The 25,388-nt window shown below is 49.4% G+C and overlaps 3 protein-coding genes across 4 annotated transcripts in view; all 3 read right to left on the reverse strand.

Moving 5' to 3' along the window:
* Nucleotides 1-5,122: 5,122 nt before the first annotated feature.
* Nucleotides 5,123-6,794, reverse strand: LOC132220513 (disintegrin and metalloproteinase domain-containing protein 30-like). Its single transcript, XM_059673673.1, has 2 exons — nt 5,873-6,794; nt 5,123-5,740 (listed from the first exon to the last, which is right to left on the reverse strand). The coding sequence occupies exons 1-2, from the start codon at nt 6,778-6,780 to the stop codon at nt 5,518-5,520; spliced, it is 1,131 nt and encodes a 376-aa protein (XP_059529656.1). The 5' UTR covers nt 6,781-6,794; the 3' UTR covers nt 5,123-5,517.
* Nucleotides 6,795-11,830: 5,036 nt separating this feature from the next.
* Nucleotides 11,831-14,750, reverse strand: ADAM30 (ADAM metallopeptidase domain 30). Its single transcript, XM_059673613.1, has one exon. The coding sequence runs from the start codon at nt 14,327-14,329 to the stop codon at nt 12,050-12,052; it is 2,280 nt and encodes a 759-aa protein (XP_059529596.1). The 5' UTR covers nt 14,330-14,750; the 3' UTR covers nt 11,831-12,049.
* Nucleotides 14,751-20,327: 5,577 nt separating this feature from the next.
* The window catches only part of NOTCH2 (notch receptor 2), a 131,157-nt gene continuing 126,096 nt past the window's right edge, over nt 20,328-25,388 (reverse strand). The window contains exons 34-35 of one of the 2 annotated variants that reach the window (XR_009449787.1): nt 23,034-24,939; nt 20,328-22,940 (exon numbers count right to left, since the gene is read on the reverse strand). Coding sequence is in view for 1 of the 2 variants with exons in the window: in XM_059673550.1 (XP_059529533.1) it covers nt 23,551-24,939 (1,389 nt within the window). In the remaining variant the exon portion in view is untranslated. Of the gene's footprint in view, nt 24,940-25,388 lie in introns of both variants that reach the window. The other variant, XM_059673550.1, reaches the window with a different exon arrangement.

Consider the following 25,388-nt stretch of genomic DNA (forward strand, 5'->3'; position numbering starts at 1 on the left):
TATATTGATGTCTTAACTAACTCCCAATCACCTATCAACCCATGTTGTTGTTGTTTTTTTAAACCCATTTCTTTAAAAAAATTGATTTCAGAGAGGAAGGGATAGATATAAACATCAGTGATGAGAGAGAATCACTGATCAGCTGCCTCCTGCACTACCCACACTGAGGATCGAGCCTGCAACCTGGTCATGTGCCCCGACTGGGAATCAAACCTTGACCTCCTGATTCACAAGTTGACACTCAACCACTGAGCCACCACGGCAGGGCTTAAGTGCATTTCAAAGTAGATCGGATACATCAGTACACTTTCCTCTAAATACTTCATCATACATATCATTTACTAAAGTTGAATATTTACTTGCAGATTTAAAAAATCTTTTGAGGTAAAATTTACATATAACACAATGCACACATGGCTAGCATACATCTGCAGAGTTTTGACAAGTGCATATTAACATGCCAACCAAACCTCTGGGGAGATATAGAACCTCTCCATCACCCTTTCCCAATCAATTCCTCCCTCCATGGGAAAGTGCTGCTCTGATTTTTTCCATCATGGATTAATTTTAAACCCCAGGACTTCTATCACTGGAATTAAAGGGTATATACTCTTTTGTGTACGACTTTGTTTCTTTTTCATTGTTCTCTTTTTGCTTTCCATAGAATGAATATATCACAGTTGATCCATCCTATAGACAGATACCTGGATGTTCCCAGTTTTTGCTCTAATAATAAAGTTGTTATGAACATTTTCATGTAAGTCATTTTGTGGACATGTTTTAATTTCTTTTGGATGAACACCTAGGGATTACTGAGTAATAGAATAGGTGAATAGGTATTTGTTTAATTTTAAGAATCTGCCAGACTTTTACCCAAAGTGGTTAAACCTTTATGCATTCCCACCACTCTTTACGAGAGGGGAGAAAGCTTTTGCTATTTCCAAAGGGGTTTTCCATCTACATGTTTGCATTGGTCTAACCCAGCCGTGGGCAAACTACGGCCCGCGGGCCGGATCCGGCCCGTTTGAAATGAATAAAACTAAAAAAAAAAAAGACCGTACCCTTTTATGTAATGATGTTTACTTTGAATTTATATTAGTTCACACAAAAACTCCATCCATGCTTTTGTTCCGACCCTCCGGTCCAGTTTAAGAACCCATTGTGGCCCTAGAGTCAAAAAGTTTGCTCACCCCTGGACTCATGGCTGATGACTTCAGGACCAAGACTATGGCCTCCAGGGACAGCTTCACCACCATCACCTGGGCTTTTAGGAAGTGGGCTAATTGTGTAAGGAATCCTAGGACCGTGTGAGTTCCTGTCAGATCACACGGGGTACTCAAATGATTAGGGCAGCGGAGGCTCTGGGGTCATTGGCAGGGAAGTGTCTCCTGGTGATTCATTCATTACACCTGTGCTTTTGGGGCAGGGAAATGTATCTTTTGTTCCTTCTTGGTAACCCTTGAAGATAAGGATGGTCAAAGAAATCTATCATTTCTAGAAACCCAGGTGTTGATAAGATTTAAAAGAGAGGAATGCAGGTATTGACCATGACCTCTTCCATGCAATGCTTCCGAGACCAGGGGGCATCAAATTTGAGCCTGTGGTCAAAGAATAGAGTCAAATACAAGAGTTTTTTGTTGTTTTTTTAAGGAGACATCAGTTGTTTTCCCAGAGCAGAGATGGTGTCTTTTGTTGTTTACTTTCCTCTCTAATATAGCCCATATGCTTAGCTGAGAGAGCCTCTTTATATCTCTTCGAATGACGATGTCTTTGTTCAACAATTTCCTGAACATTCTTTAGATAAGAATTTTATGGGCATCCTTCATGGGGTTCAGCCTTAAAATTAGTAAATCTTACGGTTTTATTGCAAAGTCTTACGTGTATTTCCTTAAGAGACGACACAACTTATAACACCCAAGCTTTGTAAATGTCTCCTCCCTTTATGTCCACATCTGACGGGCAAACATTTGGCCATGGCCCAGGTGGCCACGGAGTTGGCTCAGTGCTGTGAATACAGCAACCCAAGAGCCTCTTATCTGAAAGAACCCCAGGAATGCCTGGACCCAGGAGACAGGAGGCATTCAGTCAGTTCCTTTAGGGTGCCTGCCTCAAAAAACAAAGTAGTTGAAAAGGAACCAGAATTACAGGATATCAAAGACAAAGGAGAATTTAGAGGTGATTGGAACCTCTTCCTTATCTTACAAGGAAGAGAATGGGACCAAAGCAGAGGTAGGCCTGGCTTTTGTGCTCGCAGTTCAGTGGCGACCCTTACAGTTAAAATCAGTTTATGACGAAGGAGGACTATGCCCCAGCAAGCTCAACTTCACGTGGGTTAATCGAAAGGACCAAGAAGCGCGTTGCTGGAACAAAGCATGGCTGGGCCTTGGGAGCTCCAACCTGAAGTGGAGCTCAACACACTTGGTGTTCCTTGAATTTCCCCCTGGCTGGCTCTCCCCTGAGTTCGCCTCGTCTTCATACCCTCCCACTGATTCCTCAGCTCAGCAGCTGACTTCCCAGAGAAAACAGCCTTCGGACTCACCCTTCCCTTATTGTCTCCTCATTACACTCCCAAGTTCTGCTCCCTCCCGAGTTCATCTCGGTGCCCCTGCCTCTTCCTTCGCTGCTCCCAGTGCCCAGAGACCTCTCGGGGAGGCAGAGCCAGGCAGTCTGATGGGGCTTTCCCAGCAGCCCATGCGACGGCCAGGACCCGTCCATTTCCCAGTCCCACTTTCTACTACATTGTACCCTCAGAGACTTTCCTACCTCTTCTCTAGCTTCACGTCCCATTTCATGGAGATCTGGTCTAGACCTGTGACCTCCCTTCCTAATGCCCCACTCACATCACAACCTTCTGGTGCCTGGCATCGCTCCTCAGCCGTTCCTCACAGTTCATTCCTTACTCAAGTGACTCCAACCTCCCTTTGGCTAAATTCAGTGTTTCTTGCCCTAACTGGTTTGGCTCAGTAGTTAGAGTGTCGGCCTGTGGACTGAAGGGTCCCAGGTTCGATTCCCAGATCAAGGGCACATGCGTGGGTTGCGGGCTTGATCCCCAGTGTGGGGTGTGCAGGAGGCAGCTGATCAATGATTCTCTCTCATCATCGATGTTTCTCTCTCTCTCTCTCTCTCTCCCTTTCTGAATTCAATAAAAATATAAGAAATAAATAAATTCAGTGGTTCTTCAACTCTGCTCAGTATTTTCCCTGTTGACCACAGCACCTTCCTTGCAATGCTTCTGAGACAACCTCTGATCTTGACTCTCCTCCTGCATAGATATCTGCTTCTTCCCAGGTCATCACAGGCCTCCCCTCCCCCAGCCTGGCCTGGAATATTATTCAGCTGTAAAAAGGAAACCCTGCCATTTGCAACAACATGGAAGAACCTGGAGGGCATTATGCTAACTGAAAGAAGGCAGACAGAGATTCACAGATTCTATGTGGTATTACTTATATGTAGAATGTAAAAAAACACACATTCATTTCACAGAAACAGAGAATAGAATGGTGGTTGCCAGAGGCTGGGAGGGAAGGGGAAAATGGGTAGATGGAGGTCAAAGTGTACAAACTATCACAAGTAACATAGTTCTGAGAATCTATTGTACAGCATGGTGATGATACTTGTTAATAATGTACCGGAAATTTGCTTAGAGTTCTCATTAAGCATCCTCATCAGTGCCGCCCCCCCCCCCCCAAATTAACTATGTGAGGTGACAGATCTGTTCATTATTTTGATCTTGGTAGTCATTCCACAATGTATATGTATATCAAACCACCACATTGTACACTTTATATCTCTTCAATTACATTTGTCAATTATTTCTGAATACAGTAGAAAAATGGGAAAGATGCTAAATATTATGTGCGTTTTATCACAATTAAAATTTTTTGTCCTCTCTCTAAATTCACTTTCATAATGTCTATATAATGTTTCCTTGAACAATGTCATTACTTATTAGTTACATAATTGTGAGCAGGTGGTTTAACCTTGTTGTGCCGCAATTTCTCTTTCAGAAAACAGGAAAACACCACCTCCTCACAGAGTTATTGTCAGGAGTATGACAGTAATACACGTGAGACATTGCCTGGCATGCAGTGAACTCTCAATACACAGCAGCCATCATTGTCAGCATTGGGGCTGTAAATCAAGGTCCTTGCTTTCTTTCAGAACCTTTTCTAGTGATGACCAAGCTTGACCACCACAAAATACAGATTATTTTGATGTCCTCTGAGTAAAAATAGCCCCCAAACAGTCCACGGGGACCACTATTATGAAGCATGCTCACCCTCTTCTGTAATGAGAAGAATGATGTAGCTAAGATGAGAGGATGCTGGGGTGGTGGACAGTGGACTTGTGGTCCTTGGAGAAGGAGGTGCCCTGGGGCCCGGTGAGAGAACAGCAGGGAGGCCCAGCCTAGAACAGTGGTCGGCAAACTGCGGCTCGCGAGCCACATGTGGCTTTTTGGCCCCTTGAGTGTGGCTCTTCCTAAGCCTGAGGCGCACCCTAATTAAGTTAATAACAATGTACCTACCTATATAGTTTAAGTTTAAAAAATTTGGCTCTCAAAAGAAATTTCAATCGTTGTACTGTTGATATTTGGCTCTGTTGACCGATGAGTTTGCCGACCACTGGCCTAGAACAAGACTGAAAACACCTGGGTTGACAAGGTCTTCGAAGGATGAGACCCTTCCTGGGCAGGAGAGGTGGACACTGACTCTTCCCAAGGCCTACTCAGCCCCCGCCCCCCCAAATCACCAGAAAAAGGGGGGGCAGACAGGGGGGTCCTGGGACGTGGAAGGCGTTCCTCACTCTCCTCTGCTCCACTTAGGGGGAGTGGCAAACCTAGAGCGAGGTGTCCCTGTGAACAGAATCCCAAAGCACAGAATATTGTTAGATCCTTGTCCTCTGAATACTGCCAGGGGGGTGTCGTCATTTATGGACTGAGATGCAAAGCAAGAGATTAGTGTCCTAACCCAATGAGGTCACCCAAACCTGAGTCAGGGACCACACGTCCATAGAGCCGGAGGGGCCCAGACAGCGACTATCCAGGGCGAAAAGCTTATCTGAGGGACACTCCTGGTAGAGCATCGCTTCCCATTTGTAAACCGTGGAGGTCACCATTGATTGTTCAGCAGGGGCCAGACACAGGCATTCTCACTGGCCACACCGAGGGAGGCCGAGGGAAAGGCAAAGGATCCCTCTGTTTGCTGGGATTCTGAGAGCAGGACTCTGCTCTGACAGCCACTGTAACTGCATGAGACTCACACCATCCAGAGCTTTAGTTCAGAAAAGCCACCAGGGCATTCCTCTCAGGACACACCAACCTTGCTCACAAACTAGGCCAAGCGAACACTAGGCAAGCAAAGTGCACTGGTTTGTCTCCCAAACAAGAGTATCATTTATTTTGCTGATCAACCATGAAGGAAAATTAAGTGGGAAAGAGTTTGGAGAAGAATGAAGAGCCATTTGGATAAATGATAAACTTGTTCAAGATATGATCCTGTGTTACTGAGTGACTGAGGGCTACTTGGGTCCCTTCTTCTTCTTTTTTTTAGATTGTTTTGCTGGGGGTTTTGTCACTTCAGTGTCAGCGGGTGGTACTTGTTTTTCTTTGGGTTTTATCTCTTCGGGTTTTATCTCTTTGGGTTTTACCTCTTCGGGTTTTATCTCTTCAGCTTTTATCTCTTCTGGTTTTACTTCTTTGGGTTTTATCTCTTTGGTACTTAAATAGCTTCCTATCAATCGCCTGAAAAACACGATAACCACGGAGATGACTAATAAAGCAATGCGAGATAACATAAGGGACACGACCTGGACAGTGGCGGACACCTCCTCCGGCAGCTCTCCCGGCGGCCCGCTGTCAATGCTCCCTCCGTACCCTTGCTCCTCACAGAGCGGAGGCGCCCAGCCGTACATGCAGTGGCAGTTCCTGTTATTGTTGCAATAGCCTCTGTGGTTGCACTTCTCAGGCATACAGTCAAAGCGCAGGATTGAAATATTGTAGCAAGTTGTGTTCACACATATCCGGTCCGTGCCACAGGAGCTGCCATCATAGACCACACCCCGGTCAGGGATCCCCATGGGTACCAAGGACAGACGGTAGCCGAGGCCCCAGCATATCAGATTTTCATCCTCCAGATGAGTAGAAACGATGCTCGTGTGCTCTGGCATGTCAGGGAGGGTTTCGACGTTTATACACTGCACCCTGCCACATACCGTGTTCCTCTTAGTGCACTTTTTATAGTTACCAGCTCCTATCATCCCACAGTTCCCATATTGATCCCCTATTGAATTAACTGTTTCAAAGCACTGGGTGGGAGCCTCCCTGGCATCAGACCCAAAAATGCTTTGGCACTGCATATATGCGGAATGACACCCCTTCTGGAAACAACGGGCGCTGTATTTGCACGGGGTGCCATCCTGCTTATATGTGTCATTTGGGCAGAAATTGGAGGTGCCGTCGCAGTACTCTGCAAGGTCGCATTCGGTTTCTTCCTTCCGACACATATATCCCGATGGACGAAACTGACATTCAGAGCAGCAAAGTCCAAAGCTACAATTGGCACCTGGTCTGAGTCTGCAACCTGGTTCGCAGCAAAGGTCGTCTTCACAGTCCTCTAAGGAACCACAGTCACATTCCTCCTCGTCTTCCACAATTTTGTTTCCGCATCTCTTAACCACATAATCTTCTCCTGGGATATTATTTAGACAGTTTGCTTCTTTATGAACGTGGTTGAAAAACTGAATAATACTACAATTGCTAAACCCATGTCGTCCAGTGCCCATGATGCAACTCCGCCGACCCCGACACCTGCACAATGGCCCATCGTGGCTCATTCCCAAACTATGGCCCAGATTATGAGCGGTCCAAGTGGCAGGTCCAAGGATGCTTGTGTCTAGAAAAACAGATGCAGATCCTGCATACCTCTCCGTGCACACTATTCCCCAGGACCATGCGAGAGCATCAATGTAATGCCTTTTTATGAATAGTTGGGACCAATCTACTTTAAACTGTCGACTTAGTATATTTCTTTGGTATATCAAAAATTGGCCTAGAGCTTGCTGTAATGTTGGAAAGTTAATATTCACTCTGTCTTGATCTGACCATACTTCAAGTGCACGCAGTTGTACTCTCGTACGGACTTCCTGAAGGTAAGTATCGACAATCGAAGTCAGAAGAATGGCATCATTCGTGATATCGGTAATATTGGAATTTGAAAACTCAAATCTCTCATGATCAAAGACCAGGCCTAATTCGTAATATTTTTGGTGCATCGAGGGTCCAATATAGTCACTATACCGAGCCATGATGTCAGGCTGGGCCATCTGCTCCTCTGTTTCATCACCAGTGACTCCACAGAGCTGATCCTGAAATCCCCCCTCGTTCTTCAGGAGATACAGGGCATGTTCAAAACTAGAAGAGGCCTTGAGAGGCTCGATTTGGTAATATTTGGCATCAATTCTCAATATGCCTCGGAGACCCCCCGCGCATGTACTGAGAGTAGCTTCAGAATCCTCAGCTCCTTCCACCACGCCCACATAGTTGCAGTCCCTGGGTATGTAAGGGTGATCCTCCACGAGCTCCCCCTGTTCTGTGTAGGAGAAAACCTGCAGGTGCCGGGGCAACAGAAACCTCTTGGGCCACAGGTGGACGACATGCTTCTTGCCTCGCACCTGCAGGAGGTAGGACATGCGTTGGGTCGCGCCCTGCTTCCCTCCCCGGAAGCTCAGCTTTCTGGGGATGGTGATTTCAGATGAGTCAAACCCCCACTCCGGGAGAAAACTTAAATCCTCGCCGAGGGAGTCAACCAGGAGCAACGCCAGGACCAGCACTGGGAGCAAATGGCCTTGGGAGGCTAAGGTCCTCACTGACCTCATGGCACAGCTGTTCCCCAGTGAGCCCGCCCCTGCACTTCCAGGCACGGCCGCTAGAGGCGCGCAGAGCGCGGGGGCTGGGCGGGCAGGGTGTGCTGGAGCGCCAGCCTAGGTGTAGGATGGGTCAGGGCGCAGGTCCTGTCCAAGGCATCTAGTTCGTTTTCTGGGCGGTGCCGTTGGGCGCACGAGGAAGAAACGCCACAAAGGTGCGCGAGAATCCAAGAGAAAGAGAGACTGTTGGCTCGAGGGACGGTGAAAGTCAGAGAGCAGCTTGGGCAAATGAGCAGTAGAGAAATCGTGGGAAGAAAGGAGAACCTGTTCAGGCGGCTGTATCCTGTGCCATTTCGTCTGTTTGTACAGGCCCTGGAACAGCCCTGGTGTTCTCCACCGGCTGGAATCGGTGTTTATAGGCCGCTCTGCTCACACTGCCACGACGTGGTTCCGTTTCCCACTGGACTCGGTTGCGACAAAGGGCAGGAGCCGAGAGCCAGCAGGAGCCTGAAAATGTCAGTGTAGAAGCTACACCCCGACCCCCACCCCTACTCCACCCGGGGCGGCCCCTGGCTTCAGGCAACAGGCCGTTTCCCAGAAGGCCTCACACTGCCAGGTGGTTCTTCCTCTTGTGTGTCCTTGGGGTGCCAGGGGTCAGTGTGGTTTGCTGGTGTGTGTTGCACTGGTGGGAGAATCTCAGAAGACAAAAGTACCCGAGAAAGAGCTAAACCCGGGAACTTTCAGGGAAAGGCAGGTGATGGTTTGTTTGCAGTGTAAGTGATGGGTGAGAAAGGAGACCCCAAAGGTCTGTAGAAGACCCTGCTCAGACAATGGAGGGACTTGTCCTTGGGAAGGATAAACCCCAAGGTCATAAGTCTGTTGAGGGATTCTGTCACTAGAAGAACATTCCTGGTTTGTCCTAGGGAATTCATTCTGACTGTATCCAGGGAAAGGGAGAAAGGACCAGCCTGAGTCAGGAAGACTAGTTAGGAAACTCTTCTAACAATGCAGACAAGCGATGTTCTCCGGGGGCCAGACATGAACTGCTGGGAACTGCTGAGGAGAGATGCCAGATACCAGAAGGCTGTGAGGAGCATGGCCCAGTCGTTGTGGGCACGCGAGGTGTGACCAGGGCTTTGGAGATAACCTCTTCCCCTTCTGCACAGTGACCCGGGTGTCCCAGAGGACTCCCCTGTGCGATCTAACTGTCCCGGCCGAGTCCCCCGTCCCCCGCAGAAATGTCTCTGCTCGTAGAGGATGCAGTCATCTTTGCAAGGTTGTGCTTTCTAGTCTAGTGTGTGTGTGTGTGGGGGGGGGGGGGAGGTGTTGAATTACTTGCTCAGGCAGCAGCATTTCACAGGTTTCACTGGATTCTGTTTTACTTAATTGGAGGAGTCATTATGGTCACAACTGTGGTTAATGGACAGAGAAGCACTGTGTCTCAGATCAAAGGAAAGTGTACCAGTGGAAGATTAACCAGTGGGTGCCTTCGTCAGAGCGGACCTGCCAGTCCAGCGCACTGATTTATTGAGAACTCCCTCTCCCTTTAAGGACAATGGCCTAGGTGGGGGCAAAGGTGGGGGAGCTGCCCTCATTTTACTTTGTGATTTCCAAACGCATTCCTTCAAACTTGTCAAGGGCCCTGGGCTTCTTCCAGGACCCGCACATGCCAAGTTTGAAAACAAAGTCCTTTTTGAGTTGCTCGAGCATATGAAAAACATCCCCTGCCCCACAGTGGCAAATGCCTCCCCTCCCCACGTTTAGATCACTCCCCAGCAGGGCTGAATGGGTCTTTGTGAAACCCTCCAAAAGCAATTTGCTTCCGGGCTGGTCCCCAGACATGAGACATTGCAGTAGGAAAAGAAATTTGAGAGGCTTACCAGCAACTGAATGGATGCCTGTAGGATGGCGGAGCTGCTCTGGGTCCCATTGTAACAAGCTCACTGGAAACCCCTGGAAACTGGGAGCGTGGTGGGGTAGCAGCACTTTGTTTTCTCTGTGATGGTTATCACTGTGGCAGGATGTATCAGGTGTGTTCCCTGGGGGGACAGCAAAGGCAAGGTGTGAGGAGCTGTCAGTGAGAAAGGCAGGAAGTAGCTGTGAGGGGTGTGCAGGCAGCAGAGAGAGGGAAGGCCCAGAATCTCTCAGAAAGCTGCCAGACCTGTTCCTGTGGCATCAGGAGCCTTAAAGCAGAGAGACCCAGGCCACATAAAGTCATCTTGTAATGGGCGGAGAAAGGCCTGCATGGAGGGCCCCGGGGGAAAAGGATCCATTCTAATAGTTAGGAATAGACTCTGGAGTTCTAGAGTAAGAATCCACGACCCATTCAGAATGCGGTCCTAGGTGGCGGGCTGGGGTCTGGATGAGTGTGTAGACAGAGGGAAACTTTACAACTTGCTGCTTGTAATGTGGCTTCTCGCTCACTGGGCACTGAAAGTGGGGTGCACTACCTGGAATCGCTTCTTTCACCTGTGCTCTTATGATGGGACACTGTTGTTGTTTTTTAAATATATTTTTATTAATTTCAGAGAGGAAGGGAGAGGGAGAGAGAGAGAGAGAAACACCAATGATGAGAGAGACTCATTGATCGGCTGCCTCCTGCATGGGATCGAGCCCGCAGCCAGGGCATGTGCCCTTGACCAGAATCCAACCCAGGACCTTTCAGTTCATAGGCTGATGCTCTGTCCATTGAGGCAAACCAGCTAGGGTGATGGGACACTGTTCTAAGTAAGTTATTTTTGGTTTGAAATCACAGAATCCAAACAGGATAAAAGTCCTCCACCAAAACAGTGGAGCATAGTAGTAAACCGACCTGGAACAGGATTCTTCCGTGCCACCGCCGCTGCTCCACAGCGACCCGAACAGCCGGGTGACGGGTTCCCGGCTCGCGTGGTGAGAGCTGGGGGCAGGGCTGTCTTGTGTCTTAAAATGTGCTCTATCTTTGATACTGTTCCATGTTCAATGTATATTCTGCTGCTTTGGGATGAAATATTCTGTCAATCCATCAGATCTAGTGTGTCATTTAAGGTCTCTGTTTCCTTGTTGATTATTTTGTCTGAAAAATCTATCCATTGATGACAGTGGGGTGTTAAAGTCCCCCACTTTGACTGTATTGTTGTTGATCTCACCCTTAAAGCTCACCAAGAGTTTATTTTTTTATTTTTTTCACCAAGAGTTTTTAAAAAATATATGTAGGTGCTCCTATATTAGATGCATTTACGTTTATAAGGGTTCTGTCCTCTTGTTGGATCCCTGTATATTATGTAGGGACCTTCTTTGTTTCTTGTTATGACCTTTGTTTTGACAAGGTCTGGGAAGGATGAGACCCTCCTTGGGGAGGACAGATGGACACTGACTCCTCCCAAGGGCCACCCAGTCCTCCTCTCCTCCCCACAGAGCACCGGACAAAGGGGAGGGAGTTTTTGCAGCCAGACATGAGGGTAGAAGGGGTTCCTCACTCTGCTCCACTTCGGGATGTGGCAAACCTAGAGCCAGGTGTCCCTCAGCTCACACGCACACAAGAGGTGTCTCTGTGAGCAGAATCCCAAAGCATAGAATATTGTTAGACTCTTCCTTTCTGGACAGCACCAGGGTGTGTCATCATTTATAGACTGAGGTGCAAAGCCAGAGGTGTGATAGATTAGTGTCCTTAACCCAACTGAGGTCACCCAGACACTTGAGTCAGGGACCACACGTCCATAGAGCCGGAGGGGCCCAGACAGCGACTATCCAGGGCGAAAAGCTTATCTGAGGGACACTCCTGGTAGAGCATCGCTTCCCATTTGTAAACCGTGGAGGTCACCATTGATTGTTCAGCAGGGGCCAGACACAGGCATTCTCACTGGCCACACCGAGGGAGGCCGAGGGAAAGGCAAAGGATCCCTCTGTTTGCTGGGATTCTGAGAGGCAGGACTCTGCTCTGACAGCCACTGTAACTGCATGAGACTCACACCATCCAGAGCTTTAGTTCAGAAAAGCCACCAGGGCATTCCTCTCAGGACACGCCAACCTTGCTCACAAACTAGGCCAAGCGAACACTAGGCAAGCAAAGTGCACTGGTTTGTCTCCCAAACAAGAATATCATTTATTTGCTGATCAAAACTGGAAGGAAAAGTAAGTAAAAAAGAATTGGAGGAAGAGTTAGGAGCCTTTGGATAAACAATAAGCTTCTTTACTATGTGAGCATGTGTTAGGAAACGAGTGTGGATTTCCAGGTTACTCTTTTTGTTTTTTTGTATGTTACTTGAATTTCTTCATCTTGCCTTGAAGTATCTATCTCCGTGTTAGTAGGTGGTTTTCTTTTTTGTTTGAGGTTTAATAAATCTCCAATCAATGCCCTGAGAAGCACTAAAGCCACGGAGAGGGCAAACAAAACAACGCGTAACATCAGAAGGTACACGACCCGAAAGGAGGCAGGCACCTCCTCCTCCCCCTGTCTCGGGGGCCCGCTGTCAACGCTCCCTCCATACCCTTGGTCCTCACAGAACGGAGGCGCCCAGCCGTACACGCAGTGGCAGTTTCTGTTATTGTTGCAAAAGCCTCTGTCATTGCAATTCTCGGGCACACAGTCAATCTTCAGGATGGAAGTATCCACACAAGTTCTGTTCCAGCAGATCTGGCCCTTGCCACAGGAGGTGCCATCATGGATTACACCCAAGTCAGGAATCCCCATGGATACCATGGCCGGATGGTAGCCTAGGCCCCAGCACAACAGATTTTCATTCTGCAGATGAGTAGAAACCACACTCATGTGATCTGGCATGTCAGGGAGGGTTGGGACGTTTATGCACTGCACTCTGCCACATAAGGAATTCTGCTTGGTACACTTTTCATACCGAGCAACTGCAATGATACCACAGTTGCCATATTGATCCCCTATTAAATTAACTGCTTCGTAGCACTGATCTGGAGCCTCCCTGGCATCAGATCCAAAAATGCGCTGGCACTGCATATATGTGGACCAGCACCCCTTCTGGAAACAACGGGCGTCATACTTGCACGGGGTGCCATCGTGCTTATACGTGTCATTTGGGCAGAAGCTCGAGGTCCCATTGCAGTACTCTGCAAGGTCACATTCGTTTTCTTCCTCCCGACACATGTACCCAGATGGACGGAAGTGACATTGGTGGCAGCAAAGTCCCGTGCTACACGTGGCACCCCGTTTGAATTTACAATCTGGTTCGCAACAATGGTCTTGTTCACAGTCCTCTCTCGAACCGCAGTCACATTCCTCATTGTCTTCCACAATTTTGTTGCCGCATTTCTTAACCACAAACCCTAGTCCTGGGATGTCAGTCAGACATGTTGCTTTTTGACGTACGTAGTTTATATAATCGTTGTAGCTACAATTACTAAACCCGGTGCGTCCAGTGCCCATGATGCAACTGTGCTTCCCCCTACATTGGCAGTACTGCGTGTCATGCTCCATTCCCACACTATGGCCTATTTCATGAGTAGTCCAAATGGCAGGCAAAAGGAGATCCCTATCTATAATAACACTTCCAGATCCGACAAATTGCTGACCACACACTTTCCCCCAGTGCCATGAATTGCGATCGGTAAAGTTTCCTTGAATGTATATGTGTTCCCAATCTGCCGGGATCTTAGAATTTAGGGCATGTGTCCTGTATGCCCTAAACTGGGTTAAAGCCGAAACTATTTTATCATATGAAAGTCTTACTTTGTTTGTAGTCGTCCATACTTCAACACCTTTGAGATGTATTCTCAGACTGATCTCTTGATAGTAAGTATCTATCACCCCAGCCATAAGAATGGCATCATCTATTGCTTGACTAAGATTGGAATTCAAATACAGATATCTATCGTGATCAAAGACCATGGCCAACTCCAAGTACCTTTGGTGTTTAACGCTGTCAGCAAAGTCACTATACCGAGCCATGATGTCAGGCTGGGCCATCTGCTCCTCTGTTTCATCACCAGTGACTCCACAGAGCTGATCCTGAAATCCCCCCTCGTTCTTCAGGAGATACAGGGCATGTTCAAAACTAGAAGAGGCCTCGAGGGGCTCGATTTGGTAATATTTGGCATCAATTCTCAATATGCCTCGGAGACCCCCTGCGCATGTACTGAGAGTAGCTTCAGAATCCTCAGCTCCTTCCACCACGCCCACATAGTTGCAGTCCCTGGGTATGTAAGGGTGATCCTCCACGAGCTCCCCCTGTTCTGTGTAGGAGAAAACCTGCAGGTGCCGGGGCAACAGAAACCTCTTGGGCCACAGGTGGACGACATGCTTCTTGCCTTGCACCTGCAGGAGGTAGGACTTGCGTTGGGTCGCGCCCTGCTTCCCTCCCCGGAAGCTCAGCTTTCTGGGGATGGTGATTTCAGATGAGTCAAACCCCGACTCCGGGAGAAAACTTAAATCCTCGCCGAGGGAGTCAACCAGGAGCAACGCCAGGGCCAGCACTGGGAGCAAATGGCCTTGGGAGACTAAGGTCCTCACTGACCTCATGGCACAGCTGTTCCCCAGTGAGTCCGCCCCTGCACTTCCAGGCACGGCCGCTAGAGGCGCGCAGAGCGCGGGGGCTGGGCGGGCAGGGTGTGCTGGAGCGCCAGCCTAGGTGTAGGATGGGTCAGGGCGCAGGTCCTGTCCAAGGCATCTAGTTCGTTTTCTGGGCGGTGCCGTTGGGCGCACGAGGAAGAAACGCCACAAAGGTGCGCGAGAATCCAAGAGAAAGAGAGACTGTTGGCTCGAGGGACGGTGAAAGTCAGAGAGCAGCTTGGGCAAATGAGCAGTAGAGAAATCGTGGGAAGAAAGGAGAACCTGTTCAGGTGGCTGTATCCTGTGCCATTTCGTCTGTTTGTACAGGCCCTGGAACAGCCCTGGTGTTCTCCACCGGCCGGAATCGGTGTTTATAGGCCGCTCTGCTCACACCGCCACGACGTGGTTCCGTTTCCCACGGGACTCGGTTGCGACAAAGGGCAGGAGCCGGGAGCCTGCAGGAGCCTGAAAATGTCAGTGTAGAAGCTACACCCCGACCCCCACCCCACCCCACCCCACCCGGGGCGGCCGCTGGCTTCAGGCAAGAGAACCTACTGTGACTTTTGACAGTTTGATTAAGAAGGCCTGGGTGGGCAAGGCTGGGTGGAGGGGAGAAAAGTGTGTGTGTGTGTGTGTGTGTGTGTGTGTGTGTGTGTGTGTGTGTGTGTGGCGGGGGGGGGGTAGCAGGGGAGGGGGGGAGAGGCACATTTGTAGTTTTTAAAGAAAAAAAGGTTTTTCTTTGGAGGGCTCTTTAATTTACCTTAATTAGAGTTTTTAAGTTTCCTGTATGTGTACATCCATTTCTCTCTTCAGATTTGGGAGATTTCTGGCTACTGTTTCTTCAGTCTCTTTCTGCGACTCCCATAATGCATATGTTGTTTCATCTGATGAAATCTAAGTCCTGTAGGCTCCTTTCATTGTTTTCTAATTCTTCCTCTATTTCATTAACTATGAAAGTCCTTTCTCAGTTTGACTCACTCTTTGTTCTGCCTGGTCAAGTTTGCTGGTTAGTCCCACCAGTGAAATTTTCTATTCAGGTACTGTGTTCTTCATTGACAGAATAGCTGTTTGCCTCTTCTTCATAGTTTTTGTTGTTATTGATAATCTCATTTTTCATGCCACATTTTCTTGACATTTTTTAGCTACCTGTTCTGTCTTTTAATTCACTGAATATCATTATGAAAGTAATTTTGAATTCCTTCTTTTTAAGTTATATATCTTCATTTCTTTGGGCATGGTTTTGAGATGTAATTGGTTCATCCAAACATGTTGTGGTTGCCTGTTTGTCTTGTGTTTTTTTGTCTTTGGTGTAATGTTTGGGATTTTGGCTTCTGAGAATAAGCCAAGCCTCCCAGACTACTGTCTGGTTTCATAAAGAGTGGACTTTCGCCACACACCAGGCTAGAGTTTCTGGATATCTCTCAAGTTCTCTCTCTCTCTCTCTCTCTCTCTCTCTCTCTCTCTCTCTCTCTCTCCTCGTTGTGTGCATAATTTGTTTGAAGGAGTTTGCCAGTTTCTACTCATGTGCTCCCTCTAGTGTCTTTGTGTAACATTGCAGCCTCCCTGGTGTAGCAAATCACCATCCTGAGGCTCCACCTATTGTCTGATTATGGTGTTGAACACCCCATTACATACCCTCTCAACAACCCAGTTTTTCTCACCTGACATCAAGAGATGACTTCTGTACCCCAGAGCCAGAATGCATATGATTTCCTTTACCATCTGGTTTTATTCAACTAATCACTAATGGGAAAGAGTCTATATTTTAAAAAGTTTATCTTGTCCTCTTTATTTTTATTTTACTTAAAAAATACATTTTTGTTGATTTCAGAGAAGAAGGGAGAGGGAGAGATAGAAACATTAATGATGAGAGAGAAGCATTGATTAGCTGCCTCCTGTACATCCCCTACTGGGGATTGAGCCAGCAACCTTAGCATGTGCCCTTGACCAGAATCAAACCTGGGACCATTCAGGCTGCAGGCCGACACTCAACCCATTGAGCCAAATCAGCTAGGGCCTCTTTATTTTTAGTTATTCTTATTTAAAAAATATATTTTTATTTCAGAGAGGAAGAGAGAGGGAAAGATAAGAAACATCAATGATGAGAGAGAATCATTGACTGGCTGCCTCCTGCACTCCCCTTGCTGGGGATTGATCCCACAAGCCAGGCATGTGCCAATTTGGAATTGAACTGTGACCTCCTGGTTCATAGGTCGATGCTCAACCGCTTAGCCACACTGGCCAGGCAATTACATGTTATTTTCATAATATTATGTGTGTAGGCATTTGTCAGATATATTTTATTATAGTACTAGAGGCCCAGTGCATGAAATTCATGCACTCAAGGGGAGAAGGGGTCCCTCAGCTCGGCCTGTGCCCTCTTGTAGTCCGGGAGCCCGGGGGGAGGGGGGAGAGGGCCTAAGCCAGCTGTTGGACATCCTTAGTGCTACCGTGAAGGTGGGAGAGGCTCCCATCACCACCACTGCGCTCGCCAGCCGTGAGCCTGGCTTCTGGAGTGCACTGACCACCAGGGGGCAGCTCCTGCTTTGAGTGTCTGCCCCCTGGTGGTCAGTGCACATCATTGCAACCGCTCATTCCACCGCTTGGTCAATTTGCATATTAGCCTTTTATTATATAGGACTAGTGGCCTGGTGCACGAAATTTGTGTATGGGAGGGGGTTGTCCCTCAGCCTGGCCTGCACCCTCTCGCAATCCGGGACTGCTGGCTCCTAACTGCTCACCTGCCTGCCTACTTGATCACCCCTAAACCACTCTGCCTGCCAGCTTGCTCGCCTCAAACTGCCCCCCATGCCAGCCTGCTCGCCCCCAACTGCCCCCCCCTGCCAACCCTGCTTGCCCCCAACTGTCCTTCCCTCCTGGCCTGATCGCCCTTAACTGCTTCTGCCTTAGCCCCACCACCATGGCTTTGTCTGGAAGGATGTCCGGAAGGTCTCCCGGTCTAATTAGCATATTACCCTTTTATTAGTATAGATAACCTACAATAGTAAAATGCACAGGTCTTAAGGGAGTTTTACAGACGTATACATTTATGTAATCGCCACCTTCGGACTTCAGAAAGATTTTCTTACCCTCTTTTCAGTCAAGAAGCCTCTCCCACAGAAAGCACCCACTCTTCAGAGCTCTACTTACCATTGGTTTGTTTTTCCTGAACTAGATAATGGAATCACTCAGGGTGTCTTCTTTAGTGTCTGGCTTCCTTTGCTCAATATTATGCCAATGACGATTCCTCATATCGTTGCTTTTTTTTTTTTTTTTATTTCTGTGTCGCACTCCATTGAATGAAGGTACCATACTTCATCCATCCTGCTGCTTTTGATTCTCTCCAGTTTGGGTGCTCAAAGCCAAAGTAGTGAAGAAGCACACTAGTAAGTAGATCAGGAAAAGACGTTAAATCAGATTATCAATACATCATTGCTTTTATTTTGCGTTCCCCACCTTGACACATCAAAGGAAGGCTGTCAGTAGAAGTTTCTTTTTTTTAAATCTTTATTGTTGAAAGTATTACGTATGTCGCCTTTTACTCCCCCCCCCCATTGGCCCCCCTCCAGCCTGCCCTTGCCCCCCAGCTTTCACCACCCTATTGTCTGTGTCCATGGGTTATGCATATATGCCTACAAGGTCTTTGATTGGTTACCTCCCACCCACCCACCCTCCCCCGCCTTCCCTCTGAGATTCCACCCTCTGTTCCATGCTTCCATGTCTCTGGATCCACTTTGTTCATCAGTTTATTTTGTTCGTTTGATTCCACATGTGAGTGAGATCATGTGATACTTGTCTTTCTTTGACTGACTTATTTCACTTAGCATGATACTCTCCTGCTCCCTCCATGCTGTCTCAAAGGGTAGAAGTTCCTTAGAAATGTCACAGATGGAGGGAGAATGTTTTAGATAATATGTTTGCACCGTCAGATCCACTCTCTTCCTTTCTCCCCCAAGCTCTGCCCCCCAGGAAGCTGACTGTATCAATGGGTCAAATCCAACAGGTTCCTTCATTTTCGGACTTCCTCTTGGATTCAGCAAATAGGAAGTCCAGGATGGAGGTGGGGTGGGGAATGAGGTCAGGGTATTATTCCCTGGCTTCCTTGCTGGGGGTGGGTTCGTGGGGTGAGGGTGAGGCCATGGCTCATTCTGCTCCTCGATAGTAGTCACGGCTCTTCCTGAGGTACCTTCCAGGTTCAGTGACCTCTCCCAGACTTCCTCCCTTTGGACCGAAGTGGTCATCACTCTGCTGATGCTAGCCAGGACTTCCTGCACTGCCCGCTAAGGTTCACCTCCCCCACATACACACCTCATAACCAGTCCTGTTGTAAATGAGCCCTTCTGGTATTATCCTAATTTGAGTTTGCCCACACTTTTCAGTTGGGTCTTGACTGGTGCGAATGTTTTAAATGTGTCTTGCTGCCCGGCCGGTATTGCTCAGTGGTTGAGCATCAACCTATGAACCAGGAGGTCATGGTTCGATTCCCAGTCAGGGCACATGCCCACGTTGTGGGCTGGATCCCCAGTGTGGGGAGCGCAGGAGGCAGCCGATCAATGATTCTCTCTCATCATTGGTGTTTCTATCTCTCTCTCCTTCTCCCAGCCTCTCTGAAATCAATAAAAATATATTTCAAACAATTAATAAATGTGTCTGGCTAAGCTCCAAGTCAAAAGAAGGAAAAGTTGAACACCTGCTCTGTTATCCCATCCCTCTGCCTCCTACGCGCACACACCACATACACCCTCTCTCTCTTCAGGGCCTTTGCAAGGACTTGATTCCTATTTTATTTTTAAAAGACTGTCCTGCAGGGGAGGTGAAGACCCAGTCATGCTCACAGCCACCCGCAGGGGAGCAGTCACAGAGGCAGAGGCAGCGACAGGCTCGCAGTTCCTTCCCCCTTTGCCCATCGCCCAGGGGTCGGTTGGTCTTGATCACCATCACGTTCTGAAGAGGAACTCAGCGCCTCTCCTTGGGCTGGGAGGCTTGGTAGCTGCATGGCTGCGTGACCAGGGCCTGGCGTCCAAATCTACCATCCCAGCTATGTGACTCGACAGCCATGGCCTCCAGCCTGCGCTCCTTCCTTGGATTTCAGGGCGGTGAGGGCCCTGGATTCTCCCCGCCCCATCGAGGGCTGGGGGTTCAGGCTGGAAGTGGAAGGGGGAGGAGGAAAGTGGAGAGCGGGCCAGGTACCCCGGAGCAGGTTTCCATGGAGCAAGTCTGAGTTCCCAAAGTCTGAAGAGGAACCCCAGCTCTGAGAGGCCAAGACTCGGGCGAGGTGTTCCTTAGCGCGCAAAAGCATTTTCTTCCCACGCCATTACAAAACCCAACATGAAGCTCCCCACATGTATTATATATGTTTACATTAAACCATAACCCTCCCAGGATAACCATTATGTGCTGCCAGTTGTGTTAAAACGTTATTTCGGCAAATACGCTATGGAAATTGACAGGAGGCGGCGAATGCCACAGATATCACCGATGTCAAATATCTGTGGCCAAACATTCACTTGACTGACTCTGCAAGTAAATGAATAAACTTGGTAACATACTTATATGCAAAATACTATTTTGTAACCGTATAAAGTTCTATATACAATCTGAGAAATAATACTGCACACTGACAGCTTGGGTCCCAGCCCCACCAGCATCACTCAGTATATCCTAACCCTCAGCTCTGCCTTTGGCAAACACCTCCATTTCCCCTGGAAGGCGCCGTGTCCTGAGCCACTGTCTGTCACCAGCTGGTGCAAAGGAAAGGGACTCAGTCTCGCGATGCTTCCTATGTGACAGAAGCGCCTTCCTCAAAAGCACTGATTTCGGATCTGCCTGGAGAGAGAAGAAAGGGAGCCCCGGGCCTGGCCCTCCCTGTGGGGCCCAGGATGGAAAGCGAAGGATTTCTCTCGAAGAGGAAGGAGGGCACTAGGTCGTCACCAGGATGCAGCCGCAGGAAATGAAAACCGCCACGCCATTGAGTTTGACATGTAACTGCTTTTATTTTGTGATAAAAATGCTTTCATATAAATTTCATCTTAACTACTTTTAGAATGAAACTTTGAAAAGTAAAAACAAAGTGTGCATTTTCCTTACTATGCCTAGTTAGGAATATGCAGTCATTTTATTGGTTATGGGCCTTCTCATACAAACATATGATATCACTCTTAAGAGAAATGTACACAAGGAAGGAGCATAGTACCAGACAGTTAGGGGCAGAGCCTCGGGGCATAGAACCGTCCAATCAAAGGGTCATCATGTATTCAATGTTATCGGTCAAGGCCAAATTCCTGAAGCCACCTGCCGACAGCACACTCCACCTTTGGTTCCTTTCTGTGCAAGAACTATGGGCTACCAAACTTAATAGTAGGATGACATAATGGACTTGAGCATCATCGCTGATGGCTTACACTAAAGACTTTCAGACTCTCTTGCCCTTAAACCCCTCCCTCCCTCACCATCATGTTAAGTCAGCAAATGATGCTTCACACAAAACAGAAGAAATAAACAAATAAAAAAAAATCTATCCCGAGGATGACAGAAGAATCAAAGGAAGAATTTATAAAAATAAACCAAAAGTGGGGGGTTGACCTATACACAGTATAAAAGCTCTGTCCCCTTAAAAGTTTGTCTGCCTTTCAGAACCAAATGAGAAGGTGAGTCTCCAACTCACCGTCTCTTCTATTAGATATGATACAACTCAAGGGTCCTTATAATCTCAGAGACCGACCAGTGCCTGAAAGGCGGAGCCCGTGGTCTGTGACGGCAGCTCTCTCGTTCCTTCCCCGAAACCCAAAGGGCTGCACGGAGAAACAAGCGAGTGAGGCCTACAGTGCTGGGAGAGGGAGGTCATCAAAGATTCAAGCTGCTGGATCAGAGGTGATACTTTCGGTAAGTGGGGCAGGTGTGGGGCTCCATGGTGAGTCAGACAGGTGACCCCGCCCCCCACCTGTGAATTAACAAATGCGGCCAAGGACAGAGTCAGCAGTTAGAGTGACAGAATGTTACACACTATGAAAGGGGCTGGTAGAGTTGCCACCTGAGAGAATAAAATGCAGAATGAATGGACAGTCTGCTTATATTAGAGCAGAACGAATTCTTTTTCTTGGCTCATGAACTTGGGCAGGACTGAAAAGCATCCTTTGTAGACATCCCTGCTAACAGACACCCTGGGCTCCTCTGTACAGGGCCACAGGCAGATAAAGCAAGTAAGTGGGAGGCCCTGGTGAACACTCAGCCACGGCAGGAATGAAGACTGTTATTCACCCCAAAACAGAGCAGGCAACGCCCCTACTAATGTCTCCCACCTGCTCCGGGGAACTGATCTCCCCGGTGCCATATCAGTATAGCACCAGGTCGATGTGACAATTATTTGCTGACTCAGGGAGAAGGGGGCGGGGGGGGGGGGACTATTCTTTAGCTTCCTACTTCTGGTGTTACCTAGAACACTCCTGCCCCTGACCCAGGGGCGTGCAAGCTGCCAAGACCACAAATACAAAGAGCAGACTTAGGTGAGATGCATTTTCACACTGAACACGAGGGTGTCGAGGACAGTGAATCTGTAACTGTCCACTGTCTTCTAGACGGTGACTCTAGGAAAGAAAAATGTCCCTGATAAGCTTGTTAGTTACCTAAAAGGAGATGTCATGACTGCTTCAAAGGAAATGGAATGGTAGCAAGAAGTAGCAAGGGCTGCCTCGTCGTTCCTCCCTTTCCAAGGGACTGGCCTTGACCCTAGAGAGCGAGGCCAAGGCTCCATTTCCTGCCCTTGAAAATAAATCCCTGTGTTTGGTGAGAACCTACTGGGGGCACCGGTAACTCAGCCCCTCCTGTGTGAAAGGAAGACTGGTGAGTGGGCCTGTGATCAGAAAGAGAATCAGAAAACGAAGGGAAGACGGCTGCCATGGGCTGCCCGGAGCCGAGGCCAGTTCCATTCTAGAAGGTGAGAGAATTATCGTCTGAGACATTTTCTTCTGTGAGGACCCATGGAAGGAAAGGCTCAATATACAGACAGCTTTGTTTGTTGGGTGAGTGAGGGGAGCCCTCGAGGGTTCTGCCGGCGGGGAGGCGCGCACAGGCTTCCCACGGGAGTCAGTGCGCTGCTGGGCAGGGAGGGAAGGCACCTGCCAGTGGGAACACTTCTTGCATCACTGAGTTTATCGCTTGGTCATTCCAACATGCTGAGTCCTGGTGGGTTTTTTTGTTTTTTTTTAAAGGGTCATAGTACAACTGCCAAGGGTAAAACTGCACACTGACTAGGCCCACGAACAAAAGACGGACTCGCACCCTCCCTCCCGTAAGGTTTCCATGAAGCCCTGCGTGCAGGCCAGGGAGCTTGGGAGCACCCTGAAGGGATCTCCGGTCCCAAAATGGGGTTCGAAGAAAAATATTTTGCTCCTCTTCCAGGAATGCTGTCAGGCAGGAGGATGCCGAATGTCCGTTTTCTAAAGAAACAGGAAGGTTTATGCTGAGAACCATAACCAAAGTCACCCGGGAGACCCCCAGGGAGAGTGGAAAACGGGGGGGAAAAGGCAGTGAAAGTTACATTCCAGAGCAGGAATGGTTAAAGGCACAGAGGCCGGGCCGGTATCTTGTTGGTGTGGCTGCGAACACGGAGGGACAAGGCAGTGAAAGTTACGTTCCAGAGCAGGAATGGTTAAAGGCACAGAGGCCGGGCCGGTACCGGGCTGATGTGGCTGCGAACACAGACAGGTGCAAAACTCAAAGCACCAAACAGTCCGAAGAATTGCCAAGGCTGAGAGGATGAGACAGGTCAGTCCAGCTAGAATTCCAGGGATAATTCCCCGTGGAATCTTCTCATGGACAGGGCAGGAGCCCCCAGGGCGTACAGCGCAGTCCCAGCTGCAAGAATGTCTGAGCTACAATAGGCATCCGTCCATTCTCCAAGTAAAAGAGGGTAAACATGGTCCCAAGTCTCGTATTCATCTTGCGTTTCCAACACACTTGGCTTGATGGGCAAGAGATTAGGAGGTGTGTCGCTCCCTCCCAGAGCCCTGCAGACACCCGCTGATGCTGATGGGACTGCTTTCCTCGCAGTAGCTGAGAGGTAAGAGCGTCTTCTCTCTTCTGCCTCCAGAAGCTGGTTCCAGAGATTTCTTCATTTCTCTCCCGGATGACCTTCATTTGTCCTCAGCAGCATTTACAATAGGCAGTTCTGTGCCTGCACCGGAGGCAGGCTTTCACGCGTAAACCTGCATGTTGCTGCGTGCTGGCTCAGACATGTGTGTCCCCGGTCCCCGCGGACCTCCTCCGGCCCCCCCGGGAGTGGGGCTGGTGGTCACGTCTGACCAGTCAGAAGCAGAGTGGGGTGACGAACTTGACCACTGGTCAGGAGACTCTGGGGATGGGGTCAGGTAGGGATGCTCCCCCTGCAGGTGACCACTGTGGCTGGGCGTTCGCTCGGCAGCACTGGAGGAAGCGTAACTATGCTGTGAGGGGGGCGTGGGGTACTTGCCCACGGAGGCTGGGAAAGGGTGGTAGGTGGGGAGGATGGTCTGAACGACCTGCCCGTCCTGCTGGGGCATCACAGCAGCGGGGAACGCCATGCTGGGCAAACGAGCCATTTCTGGAATCTGGTACATGGTGGGCATGGGGCCTGCAGCAGCCGGAGGGCAGCTGGACTGAGGCTGGGGCGCCCCGGCGGGTTGGGCAATCCCGCCTTTGGGGATTAGCTGGAAAGTCACGATGGGGGGCAAGGGCTCCCGGGGGGTGGTCATATGCTTCCCTTCCGGCGGCCTGCTCTGAGGAGCTATGCCAGGAGGGGTGCCCTCAGCTGGTGCCAGTACCATACCAAACATCTCATTGTACTGGCTCTCATTCATCTCCATGCGGTTCATCCAGTCTGCCGGGACAGGGACCGGATGCAGCCTCCCCACGCTCCCCGCACTGCCGCTGCCTGGGGGCGCCATGTGGTGGTGGGACAGCAGCTGGCTCACCGAGGGAAGCACAGTGCCGGGCCCGTGGGCCAAAGGCTGGATCTCACGGAGGTTAGAGAAGGACAGTGCATGCTGCGCGTGGACGGGGGCGGGGGCCGCGGCCGCGGCCAGCATGGGGTTGGGCGAGGCCTGTAGGAGGCCAGGGGATGTGATCATTGGGGAGGAGGTGGTGTCGGAAACGTAGGTGTGAGGGGACTCGAGGGAATCGACGGGGGACAGAGTCACGGAGCTCTCCGACAGCTGGGCCTTGTCACTCAGCGACTTCTTCCTCCTGCCACCCTTGGCCTCCTTGGCCTCCTTGGCCAGGTTAGGGAGGCTGGTGGGCACGGCGCTCTTGGCGTTGGGCCGTCTGGGCTTCTTGCCCATCGGAGTGTGTTTGAGGCTGAGGAAGGACCGGTTGGGCCCGCAGATGACGGGGGAGAGGGCAGAGGTCAGCACGGAGCCCGGAGGGCTCGGCGCCACGTTGTACTCGTCCAGCAGGCGCACGATGTCGTGGTGCATGCGCTCCCGAGCCACGTCCCGGGGCAGGCGGTCCATGTGGTCTGTGATGTCCCGGTTGGCAAAATGGTCTAAGAGGATCTTGGCGGCCTCATAGCTCCCCTCCCGGGCAGCAAGGAACAGCGGCGTCTCCTCCTGCAGGGAAGGCCCACGAAGAGCACAGTTGAATGAATGACTCTCTTGGGGCCAGAGCCATGTTTCTCAATCCTTTTACTGTCACCCTCCCCTTAGACATTTGTTCCCAAACTGCCCCCCTGCATGAAATTTTAATGCCACCGACAGACTGTCTCTCTAGCTATGTGCTGAACGGATATCTATGCTTCAGGCGAAAGAGTACGATTATTTCACCCCAGCCCAGGAACCAATTTTGCCCGTTGAGGGCAGTGTCTCCTTAGGTGGGAATGTGTGAACTCAAGCATGCTGCTGAGGCAGAGCGTCGTAAAAGAGCACTGAGCTCATCAAAGTAGGTGAACGAGTTAGAAATAAGCAAGGCAGCAGGGGAGAACCTAAAGCACATGCAGAGCTGGGAAAAGTAAAAGAAAGCGGAGAAAGGACATGCACAAAGAAGAACTAAAGTAGGGGGA

This window comes from Myotis daubentonii, chromosome 18, assembly GCF_963259705.1.
Source record: "Myotis daubentonii chromosome 18, mMyoDau2.1, whole genome shotgun sequence".
In the NCBI taxonomy this organism is placed as follows: Eukaryota; Metazoa; Chordata; class Mammalia; order Chiroptera; family Vespertilionidae; genus Myotis; species Myotis daubentonii.

What these genes read in the sequence shown, in the direction of transcription:
- LOC132220513 (XM_059673673.1), bottom strand. Translation starts at nt 6,780, where the DNA reads ATGGGCACTGGACGACATGGGTTTAGCAATTGTAGTATTATTCAGTTT. An exon ending in CCGCTCTGTGAGGAGCAAGG is followed by an intron (nt 5,741 to 5,872) that starts GTACGGAGGGAG and finishes CGTGTTTTTCAG; the next exon opens with GCGATTGATAGGAAGCTATT.
- ADAM30 (XM_059673613.1), bottom strand. Translation starts at nt 14,329, where the DNA reads ATGAGGTCAGTGAGGACCTTAGTCTCCCAAGGCCATTTGCTCCCAGTG.